Source organism: Strix aluco, chromosome 26 (assembly GCF_031877795.1).
Source record: "Strix aluco isolate bStrAlu1 chromosome 26, bStrAlu1.hap1, whole genome shotgun sequence".
In the NCBI taxonomy this organism is placed as follows: Eukaryota; Metazoa; Chordata; class Aves; order Strigiformes; family Strigidae; genus Strix; species Strix aluco.
This window is the reverse complement of record NC_133956.1, coordinates 7,875,318-7,902,987: the sequence shown is the minus strand read 5'-3', so window position 1 is coordinate 7,902,987 and position 27,670 is coordinate 7,875,318. Positions and strand designations below refer to the sequence as shown.

The following is a 27,670-nucleotide window of genomic DNA, read 5'->3' as shown; positions in this document are numbered from 1 at the left end:
TGCAGAAGTGTAGGCTGGGAACGAACACACTACACTCTCCAAACTGGCAAAATCTGCATTTAATTTACAACATAGTAAAGGTTACAGGTAAAAAGCTCAACAGAAAGTGTGAAAAGGCCTATTACATATTACACAAGTGTACAAACGTCTGTACAAAGCCCCTAGATGTTACACTGTCCCCTCCTGTACTGGCCAGCTATGGCCCCTAAGCTCTAAAATAATGAGAGCTTGTTCAAACCCAGGGAGGAGAAGAGCTTTAAAAAACAATAAGCAGGAAAGCTTCCCTTTTCAAGAAAAATCTTGCAAAGAGCCACTTGCAAAAAAACAAAACAAAAAAACCACCATCCCACCCCACCTCCCCAAAAACCCAACCCAAAACAGAAAAAAGGAGGAAGAAAACCTGTTCAACTTTTACTTGCCCTAACTAGTCTTACCCTAAAGAGTTGCCTTCATAAAGCAGACTGGCTGCAAAAATAAAATTCTACATACCAGAAGGAACCAAAACTAAAAATAAAGGGAGAAAGATTTTAAGAGTCAGCATGGAGTGTTTGGAAGCAGAACGTTGGAGGACTGAATCATATTCAATAGCAACTAAACACAGCAGCATAACTATATCATGGAGAAGGTGCTGTACTCACCCATATAATAGTCTGAGCTAGATAGGAGGGTGTGGGGAGGGGAACAAACCAGTCTCTAAAGCCATCGCTCCTGTGAATGGGGTAGCTACTAGCTCATTTTTACCTCAGTAACATGATAGAAGCAATCACTCTGCAGGTGCAGAGGTCACCCTGATTTTGGAGGGTCTGTCCGAAGCAGGTCCAGTGCACGCTGCACAGGCACCGCCCCTCAGCACCGCTCCAGCAGCCCTCGGAGCTGTGCACTGTAAGAGCACAGATCCAGCAGCACTCAGCCAGGCAGCTACAGTATTGTACACAACGAACAGCTGGGTATACTACAGTCACTTAGTGCACATTTCCTGGAGAAATCCCCCAAACAAAGGAATGTGACTAGGTAGCTAAATTGCGTTATAGAATGCAAAAAAATCCAGAATAAAGCTAAGAAAAACAGAGCTCTGGCCTTACCTTGTATAAAGTAAAGACATAGTGCCTGAATACTTGTGAACCAGATTTTGAAATCTAAAACAGATGATCTGAAGGGCTAGAGCAACAATCCAAATCAAGCTTGTTTTATTCAATGGAGAAAGCGATGGAAGTAGTAAAAAAATGTAATATTATGAAACCAACGTGTACACTGCTTTATTCTAGTGAGAATTGATATTCTAGCTTTAAGTAGCACTCAATTCTCACCCAGTGTTACTAGCAGCCAAAACAGTGTGCAGACTGTGGGGTTTTTATGTGTGTCTTGTTGCACCTCACATATACTCTAAGCTCACGTTACATTTGCAAATAAAACCAAAACTATTTAAGTTAGAAGGGCCACCAAGTTCAAAAGAAACTGTTCTCCTTTGTGTTAACTCCACCTTAAGTTATCCCAGGAGAAAGAGTCAACACGACTTTGTTGTTTATTGTTTGTAGAGTGCAGATAGTGCCTATCCACAGCCAGACTCTCCTAGGCTTGCCACACTTGCACGCTGCCTCTAGCACCAGCACAAGCTCAGCTCCATCCCCATGAGCACCCTTTACCCATCCACTCAGCACTCCACCATACGATACTGGAACACAGCTAAGGAAGCCCACCTACTCCTTGTCCAGCTCAACTCCATGCTCTCATGAACTAATGGGATGCTGTAGTGTTTTAGGTGGAAATAAAACCAAGCTGTAGCCAAACTAAAAAGAAAAAAAAAATAAGGCCCCACACTGGTGGGGTTTTGAAAATGTAAAAAAATAAAAGCTGACCTATATTTTGCAAGTTTTAGAACTCATACCAATGGGATTTCTGAAAGGCTTGGCCCCACAAACATTTACTTCTGATACAGCTGACCTGCTATGAGCAAGTCCAGCAGGAACAACATTAGTCATAGTAAGCACGACACCTAAATATACGAATTTGCAGGGACATGCCATAAATGATGATTGAATTGTATGACTCTGCCCCTTCAACTTATGGATCAAAATCCAGAGTAAAAACCTCTGGGGACAGAAATGGCTAAGAAAAGGCTGCCAGATATTTTGGTTCAAAAGGAGATGGGAGCTGTATTTTTTTTTAAACAGACATATAAAAACGTTTGAAGACAGATCTTTAAAGGATATTTCACTTCTCCAATCTTGGTATTACATCTGGTTAGGCCATTGAAATTTTAAAAAGACGATACTGCACATGAACAGTTTCTGGAGTTCGTAACTCCCACCCTCCCTCAACAAAACCCAACTCAGATCAGTAGGGAAGGGGTTGGCTTCTTTCCTGGCCATGCCTCCTTTGCATATTTCTTCTTCTTGGGTTCATTCACAGCTTCAGGATTAAAGACAGCAGGGTTTGGAGCTGGGTTCATGTTAACTGTTGAGGGCACAACAGGAGTCAAGTCCACATCTGGGGCAAGATTGGGGTAGGGCATTGGCAGACCACCAATGAGTGCTGTCCCATGGACGCCGTGTGACTGGGAACCTGCCTCATTGTGAGTGGGAGGTAAACCACCATATAATCCTCCACTGTAGGGAAAGTTTTGCATACGTCGTGATGCAGAATCATCTGTGGTCAATGAGCCTGGATTCTCCAACCGTTTTTTCTGTAGATGGAAGTATTTAAAGAATTATTCAAAATACACGAAACAAGCAAACTATTTAAACTGGATGCCAATGCCATTTTCCCCAAAAAGACACCGAGACCAGCCACATATAAAGTGGTTACAGACCACATCCCAGTCTCTGTCCCAGAAGATTTCTTCTGAGTTTCCTTGAAAACTGCTTAATAATGAACTCTTAAAGGTCCACAATGCAGGAAGGGGTGACAGAAGTTGAAGCTCAGGTTTAACTTAGGTCAGGTCTGAGCACCTCTTTACCTCCTGCACATGCCTGCCAGTCTTGAGCTTGTTCTGCACGCAAGACTGAGCAGGTCTTTAGTCAGTAACACAGACCCTCCTTCCCCCGCAGTAAGAAACTGCAACTTCTAGATCATTTGCATCTTCTTCTGCAGTCTGGGGTTTATGTAGAATTATCCTTTTCCACATCCACTATTTCCTGTATACCAGCAACAAGTGAAATTGCTATTACACTGTTGCTTAGCTACCCTGAAGTTTTGCAAGTGTTCCCTACTCCTAGCATATTCAAATTAAATATAGCACTGGCAACACATGCATCTTGGAGCCTAACCCTGCTAGTTCTAGTAGACAACCTTATGAAATCTTTAGCACTTACAGTATTTAAACAAACAACCTCTCATTTTTACTTTCTGTTTTCCACACTTCCCACAATTTTAACTGATGCCTGGAACTACCATACTGAATCACTGGAAAGTGTTTCTTTTTGGGAGGAAAAAAAATTGCCATTGATCCTATGTGTTATTAAAGCAAAGAGTTAAAGCTGGACTTGAAGGGAAATGGTCAAATCTGCTAAAAAAAGACAGTTGTGAAACATGAACATCACTTTTGCTTAACAATGAAACACTTTCCACCATAGAACATTATGTTTCTAAGGTGTAATTCATAAAGTCAGTTCATCAATGTAATGTATTAATTAGAAAGTTGGGAGTTACTCTGTACCTTAACAGGGACTACTGCTGTCTGTACCATGTTCCTGAAACGGCCAACAGAAGGGTCCACATCCTCTGTAAAGGCAAGAACAGTGAAGCCTTCAGTAAACACACAGGAAAAGAGAAAACACCTGTCAGGTAAAGGGACCTATATGAAGAACTGGTACATGGACCTTCCTTCTCAAAGCCAGCACTTTAACAGCTCTCAGTAAGCACAAGCCCGAACAGAGAGGAGCTCAGGGGACACCCAGTGGCTTTGTCTCAGCGTGGGCTCATCAGATATTCTGGTAAAGGCTCCCACCCTGCCAGAGAACGGGGAGGGGGAACAGACGGATGGGCAGTCTGCACTGAGCAGACAGGCTGCAGCTCTGGGCTGAGAGCTGCTGCTGACAAGGCACTGCACGTGCTCAACGGCACACTGCTAGCCCCAGAAGTCCTTGGGGGACCTTGAAGGCAGAGTCACAAGAATTCAATGTAGTCTCTGAAAGTCTGACAAAAATATCTTTTTTGTAATGTGAATGACTGCTGTTTACATTAGAAAGTTCTGAGCACCTTATAAATCAAAATGGTTATTCTGGGTGGTAAACACTGCCAAATGAAACTAGCTCCAGACTGTATTTTAAGATGCATGCTCATTAATAAGCTACTCTTATTGACAGGAGTATCGTCCATATAAAATATCATTAGTAAGAATGCCATTAATAGAAGTTAAGGGAGAAAAAATACTAATTAGGAATTGGATACATCTTGAGAAGCATCATTTTGCATGAGGATGACTTGTTTCAGATATGCAGACAAGTAGCAAAGAACCTCTGAGCTCGAGATAGATATCCATTAGGCAACGGGTAAGGAAAGCATTAGGGGACAGATGAAAAACAAACAAGTTTAATTCCCATTTAGATTCTAAAGAAGGCAAAAAATTGAAACCACTTTCCTCATTCTGGACCCATGAGATTTTTCCAACATCTTACAGAATTCTGAACAATGAAGCTGAGTGTGATATCCCTGTCCTGGACAAATCATGCAGTTATTTTACAGGTGGAAAAGAAACTGAGAGAGCTCAAAGACTTAAGTGAGACACGTGGCAGCATCTCTGAAATAGCAGAGCCCAAATATTGACTGCCAAATTTCTGTTCTCCTGATCCATATGCAGCCATGAGGAATCGCCATGGGAATAATGGAAAGAGAACCTTAAGGGCATCAACTAAAGATAAAAGCAAACCACTTACCCGGATTGATGATTTCATCATCATCACTGAATGTCACTCTGGAGTTCTTCCGTTTTCTCTTTGGTCTCTGAATATCCAAGTTCCCTTCCTCGATGGTTAGCGTGGAAATTCTTTTGTTGTGGGCTGTATTAAACTCCGTCAGGTTCTAATGACAAATTTGGAGATGAAATAGTTTAAGCAACTAGTGTGTGAAGTCTGATTTAATCGTGTGATTGTGCATTTCAAAAGACCACAGCAGACTGTTTAGCTTTGACTTTAGACCCCTGGGAAGACAGTGCTCCAGTGCTGCAACAGGTTGCCTAGAGAGGTTGTGGAGTCTCTGTCTGCAGAGATATTCAGAACTTGACTGAGCACCATCCTGGGCAACCTGCTCTAGCTGAGCCTGCTTGAGCAGTGGGGCTGGACTAGATGATCCCAAGAGGTCCCTTCCAACCTCAACAATCCCCTCAATGCCACATGCCACACACTCCCTCTTCACCAGCTCACTGTAGGAAATAGGGCAGCATTCACTGTTACCTGGCAGTGGGGAGCGGTGTGGGAAATCACCCCTGACCTGGGGTAATGTTAGTTGGAGAACACGTACTCCCTGGCAAGCCTTTGTGAGAAGACCACTGGACTAGCAGGATTACCAGGTGTCGGGGTTTAAACCCAGCCGGCAGCCAAATACCACACAGCTACTTACTCACCCTCCCCCGCCCAGAGGACGGGTGTGGGCATTGATGGGGTAAAGGGAGACTCATAGGTTGAGATAAAAACAGTTTAATCACAGAAAGAAAATAAAACAATAACAATAATAGAAAGTACAAATGGGTAATGCACAATGTGATCGCTCACCACCCGCTGTCTGACACCCAGCCTGTTCCTGGCTAGCGATCCCAAAAAAACGGGATCCTGAAACCACAACCCCAGAAGCAAGGGAGAACCCCCTCCTTCCCAGCTGACCCACCTCTATATACTGAGCATGACGTTACATGATATGGAATATTCCATTGGCCAATTTGGGTCCAGTGCTCTGGCTATGCTCAATTCCAACTTCTTGTACACCTGCGCGCAGGCAGGACATGGGGAGTTGGAAAGTCCTTGATCTCTTAGTAACAGCTGAAAACCTCAGTGTATTATCAACATTCTTCTCATACCAAATCCCATGCTGAATCTGAAGCACAGCACTATTCTAGCTACTAAGAAGAAAAATTAACTCTATCCCAGCTGAAACCATGACAGTATGTCACTCATTCTGGGAAGCAGCATGATCATAGGCTTATCATGGCAGAACAAGATGGTTTGCGGGTATCTGCCAGCAGAAGACACCTCAGACTATCTTCAAGGCCAAGAAATTAAGAACCTGAACGTAAGCAAGCCAGTGGGGAATGTGATCTGTTTAGCTGGAAATGCCATTTAGGTACAACGTGCCATCATACTCACATCAAGTTCTGTCTCCTCCTCTGGCAGGCCCAGCAAGCCCTTGAGCTCTTCATCTTCACTGCCCATTTTCTCATCTCCTTTAACAGCTGATGGCAGTGTCTGAGGCTTCTCTCGCAGAGTATACGCCCGTGTAGAAGCACCAAATGAAACCGTGGAATCAATGGGTATCTGTTGGGGTTTGTGAGGTTCCAAACGGATATGACCCAAGAATGTGCCATGTGCTGAGAACATCAAAACGCAAAATAGTCTGTTAGTCATCAGCTTGGGCTCACAGTGTTCAAGTCTTGAGAAGTTCAGAAACTGTACATGGTTGCTCTGAGATACAAGTCACTGAGGTACTGCTTGAAACGTTAGCGATGTACATTTAACCTGCCATCTCATGAACTAAGATAACACACACCAGGAGTCCTCAAAATGTCACAGACATAAATGACAAACACCATTAACTTTCTGAATTCTTGTAGGTCCCAATGCACCACGTCTGCAATCATTCCCTCAGCAGAAAAAACAGTATGTCAGGTTTTAGATCTTGGGAAGCCACCCTCAGAAGAGAAAGCTTCATGAGAACTGTGAAGGGAAGGCCGAGTCACTCTCCTCCACTCCCTTAGCCTCTCTTAAGAGTCTAGAAAGTTGTTTTAAACACCAAGTGAAGCAGATGTAAGATGACTGGAGCAAATACTCCTTTGCTCCTAACCCTTGTCAATCTTTCACTAGGATGCTAATTCAAATTATAGTCATCTATCCACACAGTGCAAACAACAACAAAAGAACGGGAAAAGTGATCAGATTCAGAAATGTTTAAGCACTGAAATATCATACTTCTATCTGGTTAAATGTCACACTACTTACTGCTGTTTAGATCTATGAGGAAAACCCTCTTGAGATGTTTGTGATAGACCAAGGCAGCATGGACCCGGGAGCAAGACTGGTGGTCAATGGTAAAATCGCACAGATCAGGATTTCTCCCAAAGAGATAGTATTTCTTCTCATCAATGATGAGCTTCTGAGGTAGAATATCAAACAGAGAAGCATATTAGACTCCTACAATCTTTCGGATCTTCCTGACAAAAATCAAGAACATGAATAAACAGAGCAAATTCAAAACAAAGCATCAACAGCTAATCGATATTTCAGTTGTCTGACACAAATACAGAAACTCAAATCTTTTCTTTGTAAAATCAGAACAGCTGAATATGGAAGAATCCCAGTTATTCCATTCTTTATCAGCCAATACTAGACAAACTGGGAAGGACAATAATCCTTCAAAGCATGAGACTGTCTCATACAAGAGAGACACCTCTCACATCTGCTCCCAATGATTTTTACACATTCCTCAATTCAGATGACCTTGGGCCTTGTCTAAGCCAGGAATCTATGTTAAATGATCTCCAGTCCGATACAGAACAGCAAAATTGTATTTCTTTATAGAAACGGACATACAGGAGATTTCAGACCTTTATAACAAAGATGGAAAACTTCACTGAATATGTACTGTGATATGAATCTGTATTAGTCTATTCAATTAAACCATTAATTTTAGGCATTTCTTCTTAATTCATCCTAGTTCTAACCTCTTCTTCAAACAAGACCTTACATATTGTATTATCAGTTACATAAACCACCTCTGAAAAGCAAAGGAACATGTTCACACAGTCCCACAATGTACACAGCATATTTCTATCAACAATGTTGCTGAAAGGAACTCCTTGTGCCTAACTGTCCCCAGGCAGTGCAGCCTGCTTTCTCACCGTATTCCAAGATCTTAATCTAACCTGTGTTTTCTTGCTTCCAGCTGCACAAGTCAAAGGCTGTCAGTGCATTACAGATTTGTTAACAGATGGCTTCTCCTGCTTTCTGAAACATTTACCAAAGCCCACACATAACGTTTCAATAGCATGATCAAGGGAATGCTGATGATACATTTTCCATCAGAAAAAACCAAATCTTAGTTCAGGGAAGCGTTGCTTTCCTAAGATGGTCTGAGCTGAATTAACATTTTGCCTGCTAGAGCACGAGGATTTCTCCCCTCTCTTCCACTCCCAGCTATACAATCCTCTCCTCAATCGCACTGCCACACGTCTGAGCAAAGTTTGCAGCTTGCAAAGCACTTTTTCGTTGTGTTAGTCTTCTACTCTTAGTGGACTGAATCAGTTTGCCTTCAGTCAGATGCACATCCCAGCTGGCTCTAGTGAAGCAATGGATTATGTGCACTGGGCTGTGTGATGAGGCAGGACCTCCCTTTCCGGCAGCAGCATTCACGTCCATCAGTTGATTGCTCCTCGGTTTTGCCAGCTGTATAAAGCACATGCTCAGCTAGAAAGAGCCAATGGTATCAGACGAGTTACAGCGACTTGGTTTGGGGTTTTTTTGACCTATCAGAAAACTGATGCAATGAGCACCTAGACAGTTACTTACTCCGTGGCACTACCAAGTCATCCAAAAAATGAGACAGCTTGGAATAAGACATAGTATTTATATTTCTCTGCCTTATTTGCAAGCATAAAAATCACATGGACCTTACTTTCTACTACAAATCACCTTGCAAAGTTACCTCTATTTACCTGCCCACCAATTATGAATTTCAAGGCTTTTAGCACTGCTGCATTCAGATGTCACTTCCTCACTGATTTTTTTCAGATTTCTTCCCCAAGATGTGTTTGACATTTTCTAGGTTTGATTTCTCATTGCTCAGCGAGTTCTCATAATCTGTTATTCAGTAATTTATTTATTTATGTTTATGCTCTCTTTTAGGTCACTAGAAGAATTAATTGAACAACTCAACTCCATACTAGTATACATCATGATGACTTTACAATTAATTGGTCCCTTACGCAATAATCTGTCAATGTCTTATTCCCAACTAACTCAAGGTATACATTTTAAGCATGATTTCATGAGAGTAAGTGCTTTGTGAAATCTACTGACTTACATATTTTGGCCTGCTTTCTTAAAATAAGATTTTGGCGATCAAGCTGTGTGTGTATCTATTAGCTCCCAATGCCCACTACTAAACCAAATAACTTCTCAACCAACTGGCTGATTTCAACCAGCACTACAAGATACTAAATTTCAAGAAGTTCTGTGAAAACAAACGGCTAGATAGAATGAGAACTTCATCAGTACCCTTGGTGATACACAGGCTGGCAGAAAATCTGCAAGAGCACCAAAACTACAAAAAAAAAAAAAAATCTTCTCAGTGAGTCCACGCCTCATTTGATAAGATGGGAATCACAGCTTAATTAGCAATTCACTTTCAAGTACATTATCTGGTGATAAATAGGGTGCAAATGCAAAATGCAAGTGATTTTCCTCCAACTGGGACATTTAAAACATGCAGGTGTCTCCTCTGAATCTATTTGTGACTGGTGGGGAATAACTTACCTCAAAGCCTCAGTGTAACTTCGATAAAAACCCTGAGAAAGCAATATACTGAAACAGTCCACTGGATTCTGCTCTCACCTGGCTAGTTAATCACCACTTTCTGTCTTCTTTATAAATGCTGCTTTTCACAAGACCCTCCCCTCAGAATTAACCAGAAAGTATAAGCCACTGATAAAGAGCTTAAACTAGTACATGGTTTCCCGAGTCCTTTCTGGTTGAATATTATTTCAACTTTTTATTTTTTAACTCCACCTGTAAAGAGATCAATCTCCTCTGAACATTCTTCATGCTAGTATACTTTTGTTACACTTTTCCCTGCAAGCCTTAATCAACAGCTATCATTCCATTAGTCTCTCTGATATTGTCCCTTAAGATTACAGTTGTTTCATCCAGCTATTCATCTGTGAATACCTTGGTGTTTGTTACAATACATCTTTTGAGAAATGCTGGTTAGGTTTTCTGGGGACTCAATTTCATAGCAATGGATGTATGTCCAATATTACGCAGGACCTTACTCATTCAATTCAGCGCTCTGAGTCTTCCTAAATTCAGTACCTTTGTACTCGTGAATTCTCTGATTTCATTCTGTAAGAAAGACAAGCACTAATTTTCCCTTTTATTCTTGCATATTTGAAAAAAATCCCATGTAAACACAGCTCTGGTACAAACAAGTGGATCTTCAGAAGCTGATTCATTCCTCCACATTTCAGCGCTCAGCTCCACAAGCAGTTATCTCACAATTCCAAGTACCATAAAAACTGGTCAAGCTATTTCTCATTCTTGTCCACAACTGAAACCAGAAGAGGTGTCCTGTAATTTTTCATCTGCACCGGTTACGCCCAAAACAATACCATCCTTACTTGTCAGCATTTCAAGAGATTTTGCAAAGACACAAATGAACTCATAAATAGGAAATATTGCAACAAATCATCAACAGAGAAACTAATTTTATGGCTTTACTTCAAGATAACATTCCCAAAGTTTTCTGTGCCTCTGAGTTATAACCCAGTGTCATCCTTTATACACTGAGCTTAAACACTTCATGGCCTGTTTTAGTGTTGCACTTTTCAGACCCAGCAATCACAAGGTGTACCTCAGACCTCTGTGCAAGACCTGGGATACAGATGGCTCGGTTAGTATCAAGTGCTCAGTAATTCACAAGATTTAACAACATTCTTTCCTGGTGACTGCTGTCTAGCATAGAAGACAAAACCGAAAAACTATTTGCCACATGTACCGAACAGAGAAACAGATGGCTCACTCTCAGATGCTGTTTATTTGCTCCACAGTTGCCATACATACACACAGTACATTGTTTCACGTAACCTCCACAGTCTAGAGGACTGAACTCATCACCTATATACAGTGTGCAAAGCCACAACACAACCATACAAGCAGGAATGCACGCTACGTGACACTGTCTGCCAGAACTTCCCACCAAGCCAGCTCTTTGATTCTTACTTCACCAGACCGAAGTACGACAGCAAGTCAGACCTCTGTGCTACACACGTGGGTGCCTGCGCCTGGTCACCGCTTGCCACAGCGTCAGCACACACATTACACACTGAATGGCAGGTGAGCTGGATCTCACTGATCTCAGGTAACAGTGATAGCCAACATCAGATATTCAGGAGGTAAAACACAAACTCTGCAGTCACTCTGTAACCTCTGTGTGATCACAACCTCTGCTGAACCTCGGAGTCCTTGGACAGCAGACTAGCAAAGGCTGTTAGCAGCGCTCTGCAAGGCAGCAAAAAGAACCTCTTTTAGGTTATCAAGAGTTGATGGCAGGAAGAGGGAACAGGACGTTTGTACCACCCACTTTCCCTATACAGACAGAGACCCCAGGCCTACAAAGCCAACTTGGGTCTCCTGTAGGTCCAAAAGCTTCGGGCAGCACAGCCTCAGAGCCTGATGCCACCAGGATGATACTGCTGACTGTCAACACTAGGTTTGACCATCCATTGCCAAAACCAACGGTGCATCCTCAGCTTGCATGTGGCATTTTGCTGCTTTTTTTCCAGTCCTGGCCAGGACTCCCATGACAGATATTTGCCTAACACCTGAGGATTAATGCAGCAGAGAGCTGCATATAAACTCTCATTCCAAAGCTGAAGCCCTCTCTCCATGCTCAAAAATCCAGAAGAAACATGACAAGAAAAAACTCATCTCATAGAGTAGGTCTCTCAGGTGGGAAGGCTGCATTATGTTTGGCCACCTGCCACATACCACAAAACCCAGTCACTGCCATTTGGCTTTGCTCACTGAATCCCATCACATGGCCTGAAATAAATACAGGAAAACCCAGTGCCAAGTACAATCCTCACCCCAGATGCTACTGCTAGGAAGGCAGCGAGAGGCTGAGCGGCAGTCCTACTACAGCTCTCTGACCCCTCAAAATTATTCTGAACATGTAACAGTACCATGAAAATCTGAATACATGGTCCACAGTTTGAAGACAAACACAACGCAAAGGGCTGGAAAGGTGCAGTGCCTAGAGCCAGTGAAGGACAGCTCCAGCGTAGCCTGAGCAGCTGGTACGAACCAAGACATGACCAAGCCGTGTCTTGTGTCAACTAATGAGCTACTGTGAAGATGGAGTAAATGTGTGTTAGCATCTAATTCCTTTCAAATTAAGGCTGAGCAAAGATCTCAAGTCAAGACTGGCTTTGCCCATTTTCTGTGTCTTTAAATCCAGAGTAAGAGCACTCTTTCAAAACAGTCTGTAAAACCAACAGTAATGGACTATAAAGAAAAGCCTCATTTTACTGGTTTCTGGCCTGGGAAAACACAAGTTTATTTGTGAGATACCTATTTATGACATCTCTATCTGCTTTCCTATGCAAAGCATATTCTGGCAACTTAACCAAATTCTAAACAGCACATCTCTCCTGCTAGACACCAGAAGGAACACTTAATAGTGTCTGATGCTCCTGTGGTAGCATACATTAAAAAACAGCCAAGATTTTAAGCTACCTAAATCTTTCTTGATCTAACACTGAGTTCTTAATTTTCCATGTTTCTGTTCATAAAAGTTGGCTCAACTCTGCAAACTTTTGCTGCCCAGAAACATTTCTCTGTTTCAGTCAATTGCAAGTTAGGAGTCTCTCCACAGCTAAAATACATTCACTGGCTTGGGGCCTCTCTGTCAACCATCTTAAAGAGCCTTTTTTTTTTTTTCTTTAATTTACTACGTTTAGTGTGATATAAGACAAAATATGAAATAGGGAATGAGGTGGTGTATATCAGACACATTCCTTTGCTGTAATAAAAATAGCTCATTGTATCTGAGCTAATGACAACACTGTTCACAGATCCAGAATATCATACTGTATTTCATACTGTGGGACAGGGCAACAATCCTGTAAAATTCAGGATGCCTAGTTAACCTTACTGTAACACAAAATAAAAAATAAGTTTCTCAAACAAGCAGTACAAAGTGAAGAGTTTTTAGTCTTTTGTATTTGCGATTTCTTTTCCCATGTTATTCGAGTTTCTGCTCCCAAAGTTCCTAAGACAAGGTGCCATCAGGCTGCAGCCTCATATTTCCTATGGAAGTATTTTGTAGGAAACAAAATGTCAACTTTGGTCCAAAATTAAGTTGGGAAGATATGAGGCACTGCAAGGTATTGAGTTTCTGTTACAAACATTTTATTTATGCTCTCTCTTACCAGGACAGGTTTAATGTTCAGGAATCAAAGTGTCCCTGCTTGCTGGCTGAGCACTGCAGTTTTGTATCCTTCAAACAGTGCATCTAATCGCAGATAACTGATGGAAGCACTGCACAGTGTGAGACAGCCTTACAGGCAAGGGAAAATTCACTTCATTCTGAAGTTTCAGAGTAAAACTGATTTGAAAATAATGAATGAGAGAAAGGAAATATTTGTAAGTAAGTGTGGAAGATGCTGGTGCCTATGTGTATGATACACCAAATACATACAAAACCTATTTTCATACCTCAATGAGTTTGTCTCCTTTGACTACATCCAGATGTAAGCCAGGTGGCGGTTTCCCTGCCCTGGAAAATAAAGAAAGGAAAATGTAGTATCAAAATAGTTAATAAAAGTTTATTAGTGTTAGAGCTAATACTCTATTAGAGCTACAGACCTAACCTACACAAATGTAAGCAGAATTATTTGGGGAAAAATATGAAAATACCATAATTTTCTTGTCCTCCCTGCAGATTCCTTCTGACAACACATAAAACATGATTTTTTTACAGTAAGAGTTAAGCTAACGGGACATGGGGCATTTCAAGCTTTACCTCTCCAAATGAAAAACAGCTCATTTACAAGATGAACAGAGCAGCTCCTAAGAGAACGTGATATGAGGCCAGGAAGAGGCTAACAACTAGAGAAGGGGATAGGCTGGGACTGTTTGCTTAAGGGCTTGCTCAAGGGCTGTTTTCTTACGTTACCTTCAAAACAGTAGCCCTCTACCCTTAGCTGCTGTGAGGAACAGAAACTTCTACCATCCTTCCCCTCTAGGACTGGTAATGGCAAAAAACGTGAAAGGGGCTCCACACACACCTGCAATATTATAAAAGTGTTGGCCAACAGCCAGCGCTCCTCCACACTCACCCTATAATCAAACTTGCTTACCAACACAGGCAACGTGGAAGAGACTACAGTATTATATGGCAGAGGGACCCCTACCCTATGACAGTACAACTCTCCTCCACCAAATTCTCAAACAGCAGCTCAGCTCCTCCATCCCTGCTCACCTCCTGTGAGGCAGATTCACCAGTCAGCATTATTCCCACTTGGGCAAAGGGAGCACAGAGGCAACGCACAGCAAAACAATGCTAATATGCAGGAGAACCCATGAGGATTCACAGCATCAAAAACATATTTGATACTTAAAACCAGGTCCAAACCTAAGCTACATACTTAACTTTTAAGTTTTAAAACTTAAAACCCTGCCCAAACCCAGCACACTACTGTGGTATCAATACACTGCCCTTCACTACATAGAATCTTTGGCTCTTGACAGCAAATGATCTTTTTCTGCTCAGATGCTCTATAAATCTGCACCTCTAGTACTTCTCCACTGGTAATAACACTGCTGCTTGTCTCTATGGCTGGACCAACTTTCCAGGCAATAGCAGTGACCCAGTTCTCAGCTGCACTGCTGCCCTTCTGAAGAACAACCGCAGAGGAGATCACATTGCTGAGTGCTGCTTGCTCACTGCACGGAGCAAGCCAAGAGAACAGAGACAATGGGTAGTGACATTCTCAGCATGGCTGGAGAAGAAAGGTCACTTGTAATTGAAGTTGTTTGAGGGGGCTAAATACAGATGTTCATGTTGCTGGGACATGCCTTACAATCTGAAGGTTTCTTCTGTGTCCCCAGGTCCCCTGGTTACTATACATATGCTCTCCTAGGTAACTCCATACAGTCCTCTTATTTCTACTGCGCTGCTTTCTCAAGTATTGCACAAGCATTTTCCACTCTTGCTCCAAATCTATTACACTAGCCTGCTCACATCTCTCTCCGGCCCTTCTTGAATATGTCAGTTGGGACTTTCACAAGTTTTTTACCAAACCCTTCTCTAAGACCGTGGATAAGAACGGATATGGCCAATATTGATTCTTATTCTTTTGGATGAACAAACAGCAACAGCAAAAGCAGAGGATGCAAAGCTCCAGGGTAATCTGCTAAAATGGTGGCTGCTTCCTCGAAATAGACAAAATTTAGACTAGATATTAGGAAGCATTTCTTTGCAGAAGGGGTTGTTGGGCGTTGGAATGGGCTGCCCAGGAAGGTGGTGGAGTCCCCATCCCTGAAGAGGTTTAAGAGTCGGGTTGACCCAGCGCTGAGGGATCTGGTGGAGTTGGGAACTGTCAGTGTTGGGTTGATGGTTGGACTGGAGGATCTTTCCAACCGAGACAATCTGTGATTCTGTGAAATGGGATTACAGTGGTGTGAGGGAGCGACCAGCAAGTAAAAACGTTTCCAGTGAAGATACAGAGTGTCTGATGAGTTCTACAAGGATTGACTCTTCCAATCCAGCTCCAGCAGAGCTCAGGGACTGCCTTCTCTTACCTACTGCTCTAGGATCACACAGACAGGCTACACCTAAGTATTGCTGTCTCGTCCTGTGCTCCCCTCAGGTCTCAGTGCTCATTTTTCATTGAAAGACAGGTTTCATGCACGGATTCACGTCCACTTCTCAGCGTTTCCTCCTTCTGCCCCTGAGCACTGGCATACTTGTTTTTCTCCACTGCGCTGAAATTGCCATGTTCCAGTTACTCTGCGACACAACTTTTGATAATTTTCACAAAGCCTGCCTTCCTTACTTTGACCTAACAAAACCTGCTTCCCCCACCTTATTTTTTTTCCTTCCAAATAGTGAACCTTTCAACAAATCAACTCTACAAGCAAGTCTATTTACTTACTCAGTCTGGCCTCTGCTTTTCTTTTCAGTGGTCTCTTCCTGGATACTCAACAGTCAGCCTGTCCTAAAAACATTTGAGCAACATCCTCAACATACCTGTTAGGTCACGGGAAAGCTCCCAAGTGCTCTAAGCACAACCGCTTTCCTATTCTGTAAATTGAATCCTGTCTGATGGTCATCTTTTGACATATACAACCTCTGAGTTTTCATTACCCCCTCTACTTTTAGTTCACCCTTGCTGTTACTTTTTACTCTGCTTTTACCTTCAACTTTATTTTGAACACAGAAAAAAAGCTCAGCAGTAGCACAAGACAGTGCCTTCAGCTATGAATTAAGGTGCTTACAAGATTTATCTATTCTCTGGCTTCTTTTGGACCAAGAATCCTTTGTAGACAGTATTTCCCCTATCTACCTACACCTGCAAAACACTGAACAACGTAAGGCTGTAAATACTGATTATGACACCATCAAAACAAACTCACAGAAATAATTTCTGTTAGAAAACCGCTTTGGAACAGATTAAATCAATGTCACAGTTTAGGCTGCTGAAGTTAGATTCTTGAAAAGCCTGTTAATGAAAAAAGTAGAAAGATTTTCCAGTTTTAATTCAAAAAGGATTTGTTTGAGAGTCACCAAAGTTCAGAAGTAATGTCTGTATTTGGAAGTATCAACCACCTTTCACATACTCTGCCCCATCAGATCCCTCCACTTATTCAATTAAATATTGAAAGGAATTATCTTGCAAAAATGTACTAGAAGAAAGTCTGTTAGAAAGTTGGTACTGTGCTGTTAGAGGATAGCAGTTTTCTTCCCCCCTTATCTCCAATATTTAAAAAAAAAATGTCCTCTCCCACTAATGTGCTAAATATCCACTAAATTAATTTTCCTACACTGTTCTGAAGGATGGAGAATTACTTGAGGTCAACAGATTCTCCTCTCCATAGAGCACATACGGACAGCCAGGCTTAGCACTGCTCCAGGACAAATGATCTCACACCAGAACTTGGCTCCAGCACAAGTGCTTGTGTTTGAAAAAGAGAAACAAGAAGCTGTTCTGTGCCTTCCAGATTGTGTACCACAGCGCCCACTGCCTGAACATCTTCTGCTCTCTACAGGTCAGCATTCTGCAAGTGACCCTAAAATAAGACCTGCAAGTGGACTAATTGTTAATGATCACTAGTTTGGTTTAAGTGAGACAAAGTATGCTTAGACTGCCTACCGAATTGCCAAAGGCTTACTTGGGAGAAAAGAATCCTTTCGGTGAATTAACAAGGCTGACTGGCAAGGAGAACATAACAGTATCATTAAATTAATTCTCAGGATCAGAGAAGAGGTGAGAAGACATCCCACAGTAGAGCTGTTCTTCACTAAGAATGAGTCCAAGGAACTCAAAGAAATGTCAGAAGGAGAAAGTTTATGAGAATTGATAAAAAAGAAGTAACAAACTGAAAAAACCCAGATGGTATTTAGCCAAGCATTAAGAGGTATCAAATACCAGTTTTCTACACTTAAGAGTTTATCAATCTATTGCTTAAACTACCCTCACCATCAGAGGAAGGAAGGTATCCACTGATGATGCTAATTTTAAAACATATTTCAGGAGTAATGTGGAAACTGCATACAGTAAAGTCAAGTTCTGACTGGGAAACTGGTAGAATAGAACAGACTATTTGAGTTGGAAGAGATCTACAGTGATCATCTAGTGCAACTGTCTGACCAAAAGCTAAAGCATGTTATTAAGGGCACTGTCCAAATGCCTCAAACACTGACAGGCTTGGGGCATCCACCATCTCTCTAGGAAGCCTGTTCCAGCATTTGACCATCCTCTCGATAAAGAAATACTCCCTAATGTCCAGGCTAAACCTCCCCTGGTGCAGCTTTGAACCATTCCCACACGTCCTGTCACTGGATACCAGGGAGAAGAGATCAGCACCTCCCTCTCCACGTCCCCTCCTCAGGAAGCTGCAGAGAGCAGAGTTGTAGAAACTGTATTACTGAGCAGAACTAGCAGATAAATAGGAATTGAGTAACAGCCAAACCAGAACAGAATCATCTAATCTGCTTCAATAGCCAACAGTATTCATCCTTTGGAAACATGACGGTATGTGGGGATGACAGTTCTTCCAATGCCAGGGAAACATTTTTCTTGGATTAAAGAAGGGTAAACCTTGCTTTGAATTACACATAATCTGCTCCTTTCAGCCTTTGTAAGAATCGCAAAACGACAGTGACCATCCTGAAAGAATGTCTTGTTTGACAGAATACAGTCAAGCACTGAAATAGTTTTTATTCTACTTAAGATGAGCTGAATGTCCTGGGAAAGGAGTTAATGTGGTTTCTGGATAAAACTGATGTTTATTAGCTCTATCAGTTGACTTCTTGCAAAAGAAAGTGGGCATATTCACAGATGATGAGACATGAGCAGGGAACTGAGACTGGCACTCTACTCCAGAACTTGTTCACCACCTGTACAATGGATGGGGAGTTACGAAATGGACTGTTTTCATACTCAAAATATTCCTAATGGGATGTTGAATTTTTGGGTTCAGGGGTTTTTTTGTGGGTTGTTTTTTTTTTTAATTGCAAGGTGATCCTTCCTTAAAACGATACTCTTCAAAACTTGTACACAAGATGTGTACTGTTTACACAGTGGTCCAAAAATACTGTATTCATGTTTCTTCAGACCATTTCTCTTGTAAAATCAGAGCACTATGTAATCAAGAGAGCAGTGCTGCACCTGTATGACTGCAGGAACTTTACTTATCTTTTACGTTCCTGTGGAATGGTATCAGGCAGATCAAACTGACAAACCCAGAATAAGGAACCTTTTGCAAATCAAAAAGTACCTCCAGTAACCAGAGTGCCTCACACAGGAATACTCTCCCAGTTTCCAAGTGTTACCAACTCAAGGACTTCCTGAGCCATAGCTGCTATCGATTTAAACAGCTCTCTACATAAACTGCTCGAAGAGCCCATGTAAACTTAATGCATTCACAGAATTTTACACAAACAATTTCACAGATCACCTACATATAGCTGAAGCACCCTCTCCACTATTTGGCCACAAATCCGCTCGCTATTAATTTCATTTTGCAAGCTCTAGGTCTTCTCCTCAAAAGGAGAGCAAACACTTCTCTCCACAGACTTTCTGTTCACTACGCAAGACACCCAACAGTCACTCTCGGTCACTCCTTTTCCAGACTGTCCTGGTTTTGGCTGGGATAGAGCTAACTGGGTTTTTTCTTCCCTTCCTTCTTAGTAGCTAGAACAGTGCTGTGTTTTGGATTCAGTATGGGATTGGATGTATGTATTTGATAACGTACTGATGTTTTTACTTGCTGCTGAGAAATCAAGGACTTTTCAACTTCTCATGTCCTGCCAGTGCGCAGGTACGCAAGAGGCTGGGGTGGGGAGCACAGCCAAAACAATGGACCGAAAATGGCCAATGGAATATTCCATATCATCTAATGTCATGCTCAGTGGATAGGTGAGGGTTGATTGGGAAGCTCCACTCGGGTTTTCGGGATGGTGGTTTCAGGATTCTCTCGTCTCTGGGATCACTAGCTGGGAACAGGCTGGGCATCGGTCACTGAGTGGTGAGCAATCACACTGTGCATTACTTGTTTATATTTTCTATTTTTACTATTATTATCATTATTTTAATTTTATTTAAATTATTAAATTGTTTTTATTTCAGCCTACAAGTCTCCTTGGCCTTACCCCTCCAACACTCTCCCCCATTCCCTGGGGGCGGGGGAGCGAGCGGCTGAGTGGTGTGTGGCTGCCGGCCGGGCTTAAACCACACCACAGACTGAAGAGGAGCCTAGGCTAACCATCTGTAGTACAGCTTGCTATGTCTTTGATTGAGATAATGGTTAAAAATAGTACTTGAGAGAAAGAATTCCCATGGTTTTTGAGGCAACAAGTAGTATCACACAATCTACCAGAATTACTGGGACAACCAAGAAGATGTAAACAAGGCTATCAATACAGCAGACTGGCATTTTTTTAAAAAGCTTTTGACAAAATTATCAAATGGTCTTGTGGAAATTAAAGTGTGACAGGGAAAAGAACCATTAATCCATGAGGGAATGTAAATGATTAAGAGTCAGGAAAGAGCAGGGTTCTGCAAGGGCTCTGTGATGTTTATATGCAGTCTGGAAAAAAAAGAGCCAACAAAGAAATGAGAAAAATCACTTAGACAACAGTTAGAGAGGAAACCTGAATCAGACTCAAATGCTGCAAATGAATCTCATGATACTGAACTACTGCTTGAGAAAACAGCCAGGGGGTGTGGGGGGAATAAAAAGCACTCCTGAGTGCTAGTACATGCTAGAGACAGACCACCTCAACCACGCAAACACAACAAGGAGCTCCAGGCTCCTTACTGCCACTCAGGAAAGATCTAGAGCCATCATGACTGTCTTCAGAAAGAATCAGAGGAACAGTCATCGACAGTTGACAAAGCAAAGACATCATAAGGAAGAAACTATAAAAATACAGTATTTTCACATCTTCAGTGTTGTATTAGTTCTGGTGCTCTTGTTGAGAGGGGCATAAGATGATAACCAGTACGGATGGCTTCATGCAAGGGGGGAAAAAAAAAAGTACATCGCTTCAGAAGCTTGGAAAAAAACAGGCAAGTATCCATTCCCTTTGTCCTCTTAATGAATGCTACAAAACTAGTGTATTCATTATTTCTTGAAACACAAGAAGCAAGGAACCCTGGATCTGAAAACAAGGAGAGTGCCTTTTCCAACATTTGCATAATTTGTGGAAAGAACTGTTACTCAGTGTTGTGGAATTAAACTGTAAGGTAACAAAGAAAAATTAGAAAATTTGTGGAGATTAGGTCCAGTGTTAGTTGTTAAATATGACCACCCAGACAGAGCCTTCAGCTCATGAAATCCCTTTTCTTCTGATGGCCAGAGGCCTAGAGCGTGTACAAGAAGACAGAATACTTAAAGCTTATGCGTAAATTATTGGTCACTACCACAGTATGATAGGAAACTATCTGGGCTGGGGTTTTCAATTAGTATGGCTTTTTTTGCTTTTTTCTATAGAAAGAAATCAGAATAAAGAAAAATCCTTCTCTTACCAAGATGCTGGTTGAACACAAAGTTATTGCTGCTCTTGTGCATCAGTGATAGAAATGAGTCATACGCCTTTCTCAAAGCACAGCATATACACCACAGAAACTGAGACCAAGATAGCACTGAAATTTGTTTAGGTGACTTAATTTTGATGATACAAGGGGTATTATGACAAAGCTATGGCCAAAATCTTTTGGGTAATTATTTTAGCTCATGCAGAATGGTTTCTTCCCACGAGGAAGAAGAGGGCTGAATAAAGAGCTGACCAATAACCATGATCCAACCTTGTCATGTCTGGAGGAAATATGATGGTTAGGGCATTTGAGCTTTAAAAAAAAATGCAGATTGATGGGAGGCATTTATGATTTCCTCTCCTCTTAGAAGCATTACAATAATTCTTGCCAAACTTCCAGTTGTAAGAAATACAGTTAAAAAAGCTTGTGGTTCAAAATTGATGATTACAGACCTTTCCTGAACACAAACAAAATTGCAGTGTTTTAGGAGTACTTTATGGAAGATTTCTGATGAGAAATGTGGCTGCTTCAACTGAACAGAGCATTCAATTTGTAATAAAGCATTTGCCCAACTTCACCTTGGCACTATGTATGCTTTCTTGTTACAGTGCAGTTCCACACAAAACTAGATTTTACTGGTTCACTTTGGTTCCCTTGGTTACTTACTCAGGAACAAAGTCTCCATGGAATATAGCGAAATCTGGAAATTGTACACAAAATTTAATTCCCATGAGCAGGGCCATAAATATTCTATTAGAGAGAACGACAGGTTTTCTGACACCAAAAAATGAATTCAAATGGCACTGAAATAAATAGGAAAATTAATATTAAGTAGTGAGCAACAATGCAATGATTATTTGGTAAGATTATTCCTACATTTTCAGAGTGAGAACAGGCATGTTGGAAGTGTAATTTACCTGCAGAAATCAGGGGAAGACAAGACAGGACTGTAACCTTTATGCGTACCAGGAGGCCTTGTTACTCTGGCAGTTTGACTTCCATCATAAATTTTTTGATCAAATCCTTTTATTTCCATCCTAATTTTTTTGTTCTTTCCCTTCAGCTATAAAAAACCCCCAAACAATACTATCCCTCTTTAAAAATACTTTAGCTAGTGAAAACCAATGTTGTTTTTATTTTAACAGACAACTAAAGCTCTGTTGTGTCTCAAAGTTAAGATTGCTGTTTCCCCATCAATGAATTTTCCCACTGCATGTTTCAGTTTGCTTTGAGCTTTATTAACTAGAGGTAGCAGACTATGCATTTACATCAGCGCCGTCTACAACAGCACTGACACTTCCCTACCTTACAAATAGATATATATTATTACACATCAGGCAGAGTATTAGTCTATGTATATTTTTGAACAGTTATGTGTGATGACCAGTGATTGCTGGTCATTCTGTGATTAGCCTATGTACTTGTGCATATGCCCATTTATTTGTGAATATGAACTTGCATCCTTTTACTTCTGAATAGTGAGCTTCTGGCTTTAAGAAGTTCTTGTTCTTTGTCCCTATTTTCCATCTTATACTGCATTTTATCTTGGTTTTACTGCTCTGGTCTTCAAATTATACCAAAAGGACTGGATAATACTCTGGCCTCTATGCTGACCATGCTTGAGTCACTAATCAGTATTGTGGTCACTTTTGTCAAGGTAATTAATGAAAAAAATACCCCAACACTAAAAGAGTCAGGCCACAGACTCTATTCAACTCCTCAAAGTCAAGTCCTTACACACTCGCAGTTCTTGTATGAACCCCTCTGTTGCTTCCCAAAATTATCATTTGCTGTGTGTTCTGAAAGAAACAGTCTTGAAAGCTGGTTCACCTGACAAAGTCAGCCTTTGGCAGACATGGTACATCTACTTCACTGCCTTGAATAATGATCTCCTTCAAAATATAGTCTAGCAGCTGGACACAGTAAAGTTCAGAGTTCAGGTTTTCCCACAGCAGCTACATGTGTGGATACAGAAGTCACCAACTGCTTAAAATTATTAACAATGAAATATTTAAGAGGGACATCACTGAACAAAACTAAGCTCCAGAGTAGGTTTTTAAAATATTAAACCACCTACAAGAAAAAATTATTTCTTCTGTATTAGAAAAATGTGTTTCTTCAGTTTCTTCACCTTGTGCTCTACAGGCCAGTCCACTGCTCTGTGCGTTGCGTCAGGATGACGACGTGAGGAATTTATATAGATTATTTCTGTCACTGATGGCAAACCCTCTACTGCAGAACGACAGACTAATGGAAAAAAATCAGGGACAAACAGTCAAGAAAAGGAAGAAAAGCCCAAGCTCCTGGAAGGAGCATAGTGAATAACAAAAATAAAGCATTTCAGAAAAAGCTATCAATGCTTTGGGACGTGATGCCAGCTAGAAGTACCAAGTAACAGAACCCAAGTTTTAGAAATGAGCTGACAGAATCTCTTCGACACGGCTACGATCCAGTGTTGACATGCCAACTGGGTTACAACACCTATATCCAGCTGAAGCTCAGCAGCCTCACTGAAGTATGTCCTGCCCTGTCCAAAGAGAAATTCTGAGTTATTGCTATTAAGGTCATAGACAGGACAACTTTAATTCCATTGTGTTAGTTTAAAATTAGGTCAATTATTTAGGTTTCTAAGTGTGGACTCAGAAGCCTAAATTTAGCTGCTTCCTAAAAATCTTGGCTTACGTGACTACCGCACACACCTTCATGCCCAGCTTCAAGGACAAGGTGGAACTTCCAGAACCCAAGAGCTCATCTTCTCCAGAAATTTGTGTACAATCATTGCCAGGAATAGCTTGTTCTTGCCTCAGAGAAACTGAAGAGGAATGATTGTTGCCTTTAAAACATACTATTTCAAATTTATGTACAGTCCGGAACAAGCCTGCCATCCCAACTAATGGTGTGTCAAGATAGAGAGTAAAAAAAGATTCATGATCCAAAATGCAGGTTAAACCAGGACAAAAAGGAGAGACAGGCAATATCCATTAAACATCTGATGGTCACCTCAGAACTACACCCCAGAACATTTGTACTTCACAGAAATTACTTTTACTCACTAAAACCACCTCATAAGGTATGGAGAAGTCTTAATAAAACTAGGAAATGTAACTGTTATCTAAAGATATTTTCTAAGTTTACGGCATGGGTAAATTTTAATCCATAGAAAGTACTGGCAACATCTTTATTCCAACTTTATTCCAATCTTAAATGCATAGACTGTGCCTTTGCTAACATGTATGGAAGAATTACAGTACTGCATAAACAAGTATTGGCATAAGCAAGTGCATTTATTCAAAGACAGCATTCATTATTTTTTGTGTGTCTTAAGCTAGTTTAACTGTTGGAAACACAAGACAAGAAAGAATAAGTATTTTATGGACTATGAAGAAGTAACAGCATAAAAACTACATCAAAGCCAGAACATAAAACTGATGAAAACCTTGAATTTCAATAGAGAAGTCTTTTCTGGAAACTGGATACTAAAACACTATCCACATTAGGAAAGAACAGATACAATGATGGAGGCAAACCTCAAAAGCATGAGCAACAATTTAAAGACAAGAAAAAAAAAATTTCTGTTGATTATATTTAAGATCTATTTCTCATATGATCTGTGTTTGCAGTCCCCAAGGCAGCTCTACTTAGAGACAGAAAAATAAATAGGTAGATAAAGACTGATTTTGATTTTAATATAGGTGGATGAGATTGAAGATAATTCACTACAGAAGCAGCTGCTACTGACCATGAAGACTCTCTGCAACTCCATGTTTTTTGGTCACCCAAAACTCTTGCCTACACAGACCTACACTGCTACCAGAAGAATTTTCAGTGCTTCTGTAAGATATCAAGGACCCTGCAGGATACATTTATACTGAGACTTTCTGGTAGACAGAACTTCAAATAACAATACTGTTGGCCCAAGCTTGCTACTTTTCACTCTGAAGATTCCTACCTGTGAAAGACCCACTCAATATCGTAACTGTGTGCTCTTTGGTGTGCTCTGAAAGAAATAAATACTTTAAAACTGTGAGCTAGAGTCTGTAATTCAGTAGATGCCAGTGGAAGTCATGTAAAGCTTTAACATGAAATATAGTCTACTTTTTTTGCAAACTAGAAAATAAACCATAAATAAATAAATCCACCTGGTAGATGAGCTCCTCCCTCCTACTGGATGTGGCAGTGGAATACCACCAGTCACACCTACCTAATGCTTCCCGTTTTCAGTTGGCTATTCAGCAGAATATAAACACTGTAACTGGAAGCTATCCATACTGGCTTCCTGATACAGTTGGTTTTTGGTTGTTTTTTGTGTTGTGGGTTTTTTTACACTTATGAAATAACAGCTTACCTGTTTCAAAAGAAGTGTTAAGGAAAAATGTTAAAATTTTCCACACAAAAATGCATCTTTCACCGATATTAATTGCCACACATACACATGACAATCTGACTAAGATCAAACTGTATCGGGTATGCCTGCCACTACATTGGTATAAACATCCAGCTTGCCCAAACTCACTCTCTAAAATATTACAATGTGCATAGGTACAATAGAGCTACAAGGGAAAATAAAGAGCCTCCTTAGAATGCATAAGGAGAGAGAGAGTCGGTATACAAGCCTTGTTTTACCTGAGAAGGATTTTAGAACAAGGGCATTCAGGTTGCAAAAAGCAAATTATCAAAAATCTCAGAAATGTCAGAATGAAGCAGGCGCTGGCACCCGAACATGATCCCCTTACTCCTGGGTGTGAAACCCCGGCTTGGATCATCTCCCTGACGCCCCTTACACCTCAGTTCTCTATCATTCAGCACAGCGGATTGTGCTTTAAAACCAAAGCAGGTCAGCACCAGCCCAGTGAAGAAAGCTGCCTGTCTGCAAGATCCGGCCCTGTTTGTAGTGAGAGCCAGGAAGTATGTACCTAAAGGCCCTCACAACTGTAGTTGCTACAGCCCTCCCCTTCCCATGGTATTTAGGAATTCTTCTGCAATAGCATGCAAGTTACTGAAACTAAACATTTCACAGGTTACACTTCTCCAGCTGTTCAATCTACAGCTTTCAAAGGCAGAAGCATTCAAATTCACCACTGAATAAAATGCTAGGTGTGAACACTGCTGTATAAAAACACTAAGAAAAAAAATTAAATATATTTCAAATTTCAAGTTGAACACCCAGAAAGCACTAACACTGAGTAATTTTTGGCTTTATCTACTCTATTGTGTCATCATTTTACGGAGCACCATCTTGTCTCACATAGATGTTTGTATATGTTGAGCACAAATAAAATATGAACATACATGAGCAATTATTTTCCATGAGAGGGTTAAATGTTTTTACTAACTAAAGCAGGCACTTATATACCAGGTCAAAATTAAAAAGCATATTCACTGAGCACTGAAAGCGCTGAAAGGTAGGGGACCTGTAGTAAAAACCAGATGACTATGCAATTAAAGACTGCAATCATGCACACACATACATAGCTACCTCATGCAGATATACAAGTGCTGGACTTTTCAGCTGTAACGTTGTGTCATTTTCTGTGTGATTTAACATAAAACTGCCCAGCATCCTCTCAGTAATCAATGCTCTGGCACCCGAAGAAGAGGGCACAGCAAGGATCTATGTAGCAACGTATCAGAAAATTCAAACCAAATGAAACAGGGCCCCAGGTAACCTAATCTACGGCCCTGCTTTCAACAGAAGGTCGGACCAGATGATTTCCAGAGACCCCTTCCAACGCAGACTTTTCTACGATTCTAAAACCAGCCAAATTCACGGTCTTGATACTGCTTCTCCGACACATCACTGTGCCCTGACTTACTAACTCAAACCAATTAAAAAACCCAGGCTAGTTTCAAGCTGATGGATTTCTCATGCTGAATACTTAACTCGAGCAGAAAATTTAATTTGTCCTACATCACACATTGTGTTTAAGCCCTTGGGAAGAGACACACACCTCCGGGAAGCATTCTAAGCTTCGCCCAGCGCTGCACTGTGGCGTTAAGCCGAGGCAGCCCGCAGGCAGTCGCTGCCGATGGATGCACCCGCGGGGCTGCACCGCCGAGCCCGCACCCCCTGCCAGGCCCCGCGCCGCTGCAGCCGGTCACCCCCTCGGCGGGCGCAGGGAGCGCAGGCCCGGGCGGGAGGCCTCAGCCCCCGCGCCCCTTTCCCGCCCCACGCCCGCCCGGCCACCCCCGGGCCCAGCCCCGCCGCCCGGCCCCGCCGCCACTCCCCCGGCCCGGCGGGCACCCGCGCTCGGCCGCAGCCCGCAGGAGGCCCGCGGCACGCCCGGAGAGGAGCGGCCGCAGCCCCCCCGCCCCCCCGCTCACCAGCTGGGGCACTCGAAGAGCGAGAGGCCGCCGCCGCCGGCGGAGTTCGCGTTCGCCGCCATCTTGCATCTGCCCCATTCAGGCGGGCCGAGGGCAGGCTGGGAAGCTGGAGGACCGGCGCGGGAGGCGGCGATCCCAGCGTGCCCCGCGCGGCGGGGCGGGGCGCGC

General features: G+C 41.8%; 1 protein-coding gene and 1 non-coding gene across 2 annotated transcripts; both read right to left on the bottom strand.

Annotated features, from left to right (window-relative positions):
* Nucleotides 1-37: 37 nt before the first annotated feature.
* On the bottom strand, nucleotides 38-27,629 carry PPP1R8 (protein phosphatase 1 regulatory subunit 8). The gene is made up of 7 exons (XM_074850907.1): nucleotides 27,503-27,629; nucleotides 13,635-13,695; nucleotides 7,146-7,299; nucleotides 6,297-6,517; nucleotides 4,875-5,019; nucleotides 3,656-3,720; nucleotides 38-2,683 (listed from the first exon to the last, which is right to left on the bottom strand). The coding sequence occupies exons 1-7, from the start codon at nucleotides 27,562-27,564 to the stop codon at nucleotides 2,330-2,332; spliced, it is 1,062 nt and encodes a 353-aa protein (XP_074707008.1). The 5' UTR covers nucleotides 27,565-27,629; the 3' UTR covers nucleotides 38-2,329.
* LOC141915666 (small Cajal body-specific RNA 1) lies at nucleotides 10,661-10,826 on the bottom strand. Its single transcript, XR_012621001.1, has one exon.
* Nucleotides 27,630-27,670: the final 41 nt, after the last annotated feature.

Bases quoted from the DNA above. Each gene is read 5' to 3' on its own strand.
- PPP1R8 (XM_074850907.1), bottom strand. From the start codon at position 27,564: ATGGCGGCGAACGCGAACTCCGCCGGCGGCGGCGGCCTCTCGCTCTTC. The intron at 7,300-13,634 runs GTATGAAAATAG...ATTCTACCTCAG, and splicing joins AAGGAGACAAACTCATTGAG to AAGCTCATCATTGATGAGAA. The intron at 5,020-6,296 runs GTGAGTATGATG...ATTTGTCATTAG, and splicing joins AGGAGGAGACAGAACTTGAT to AACCTGACGGAGTTTAATAC.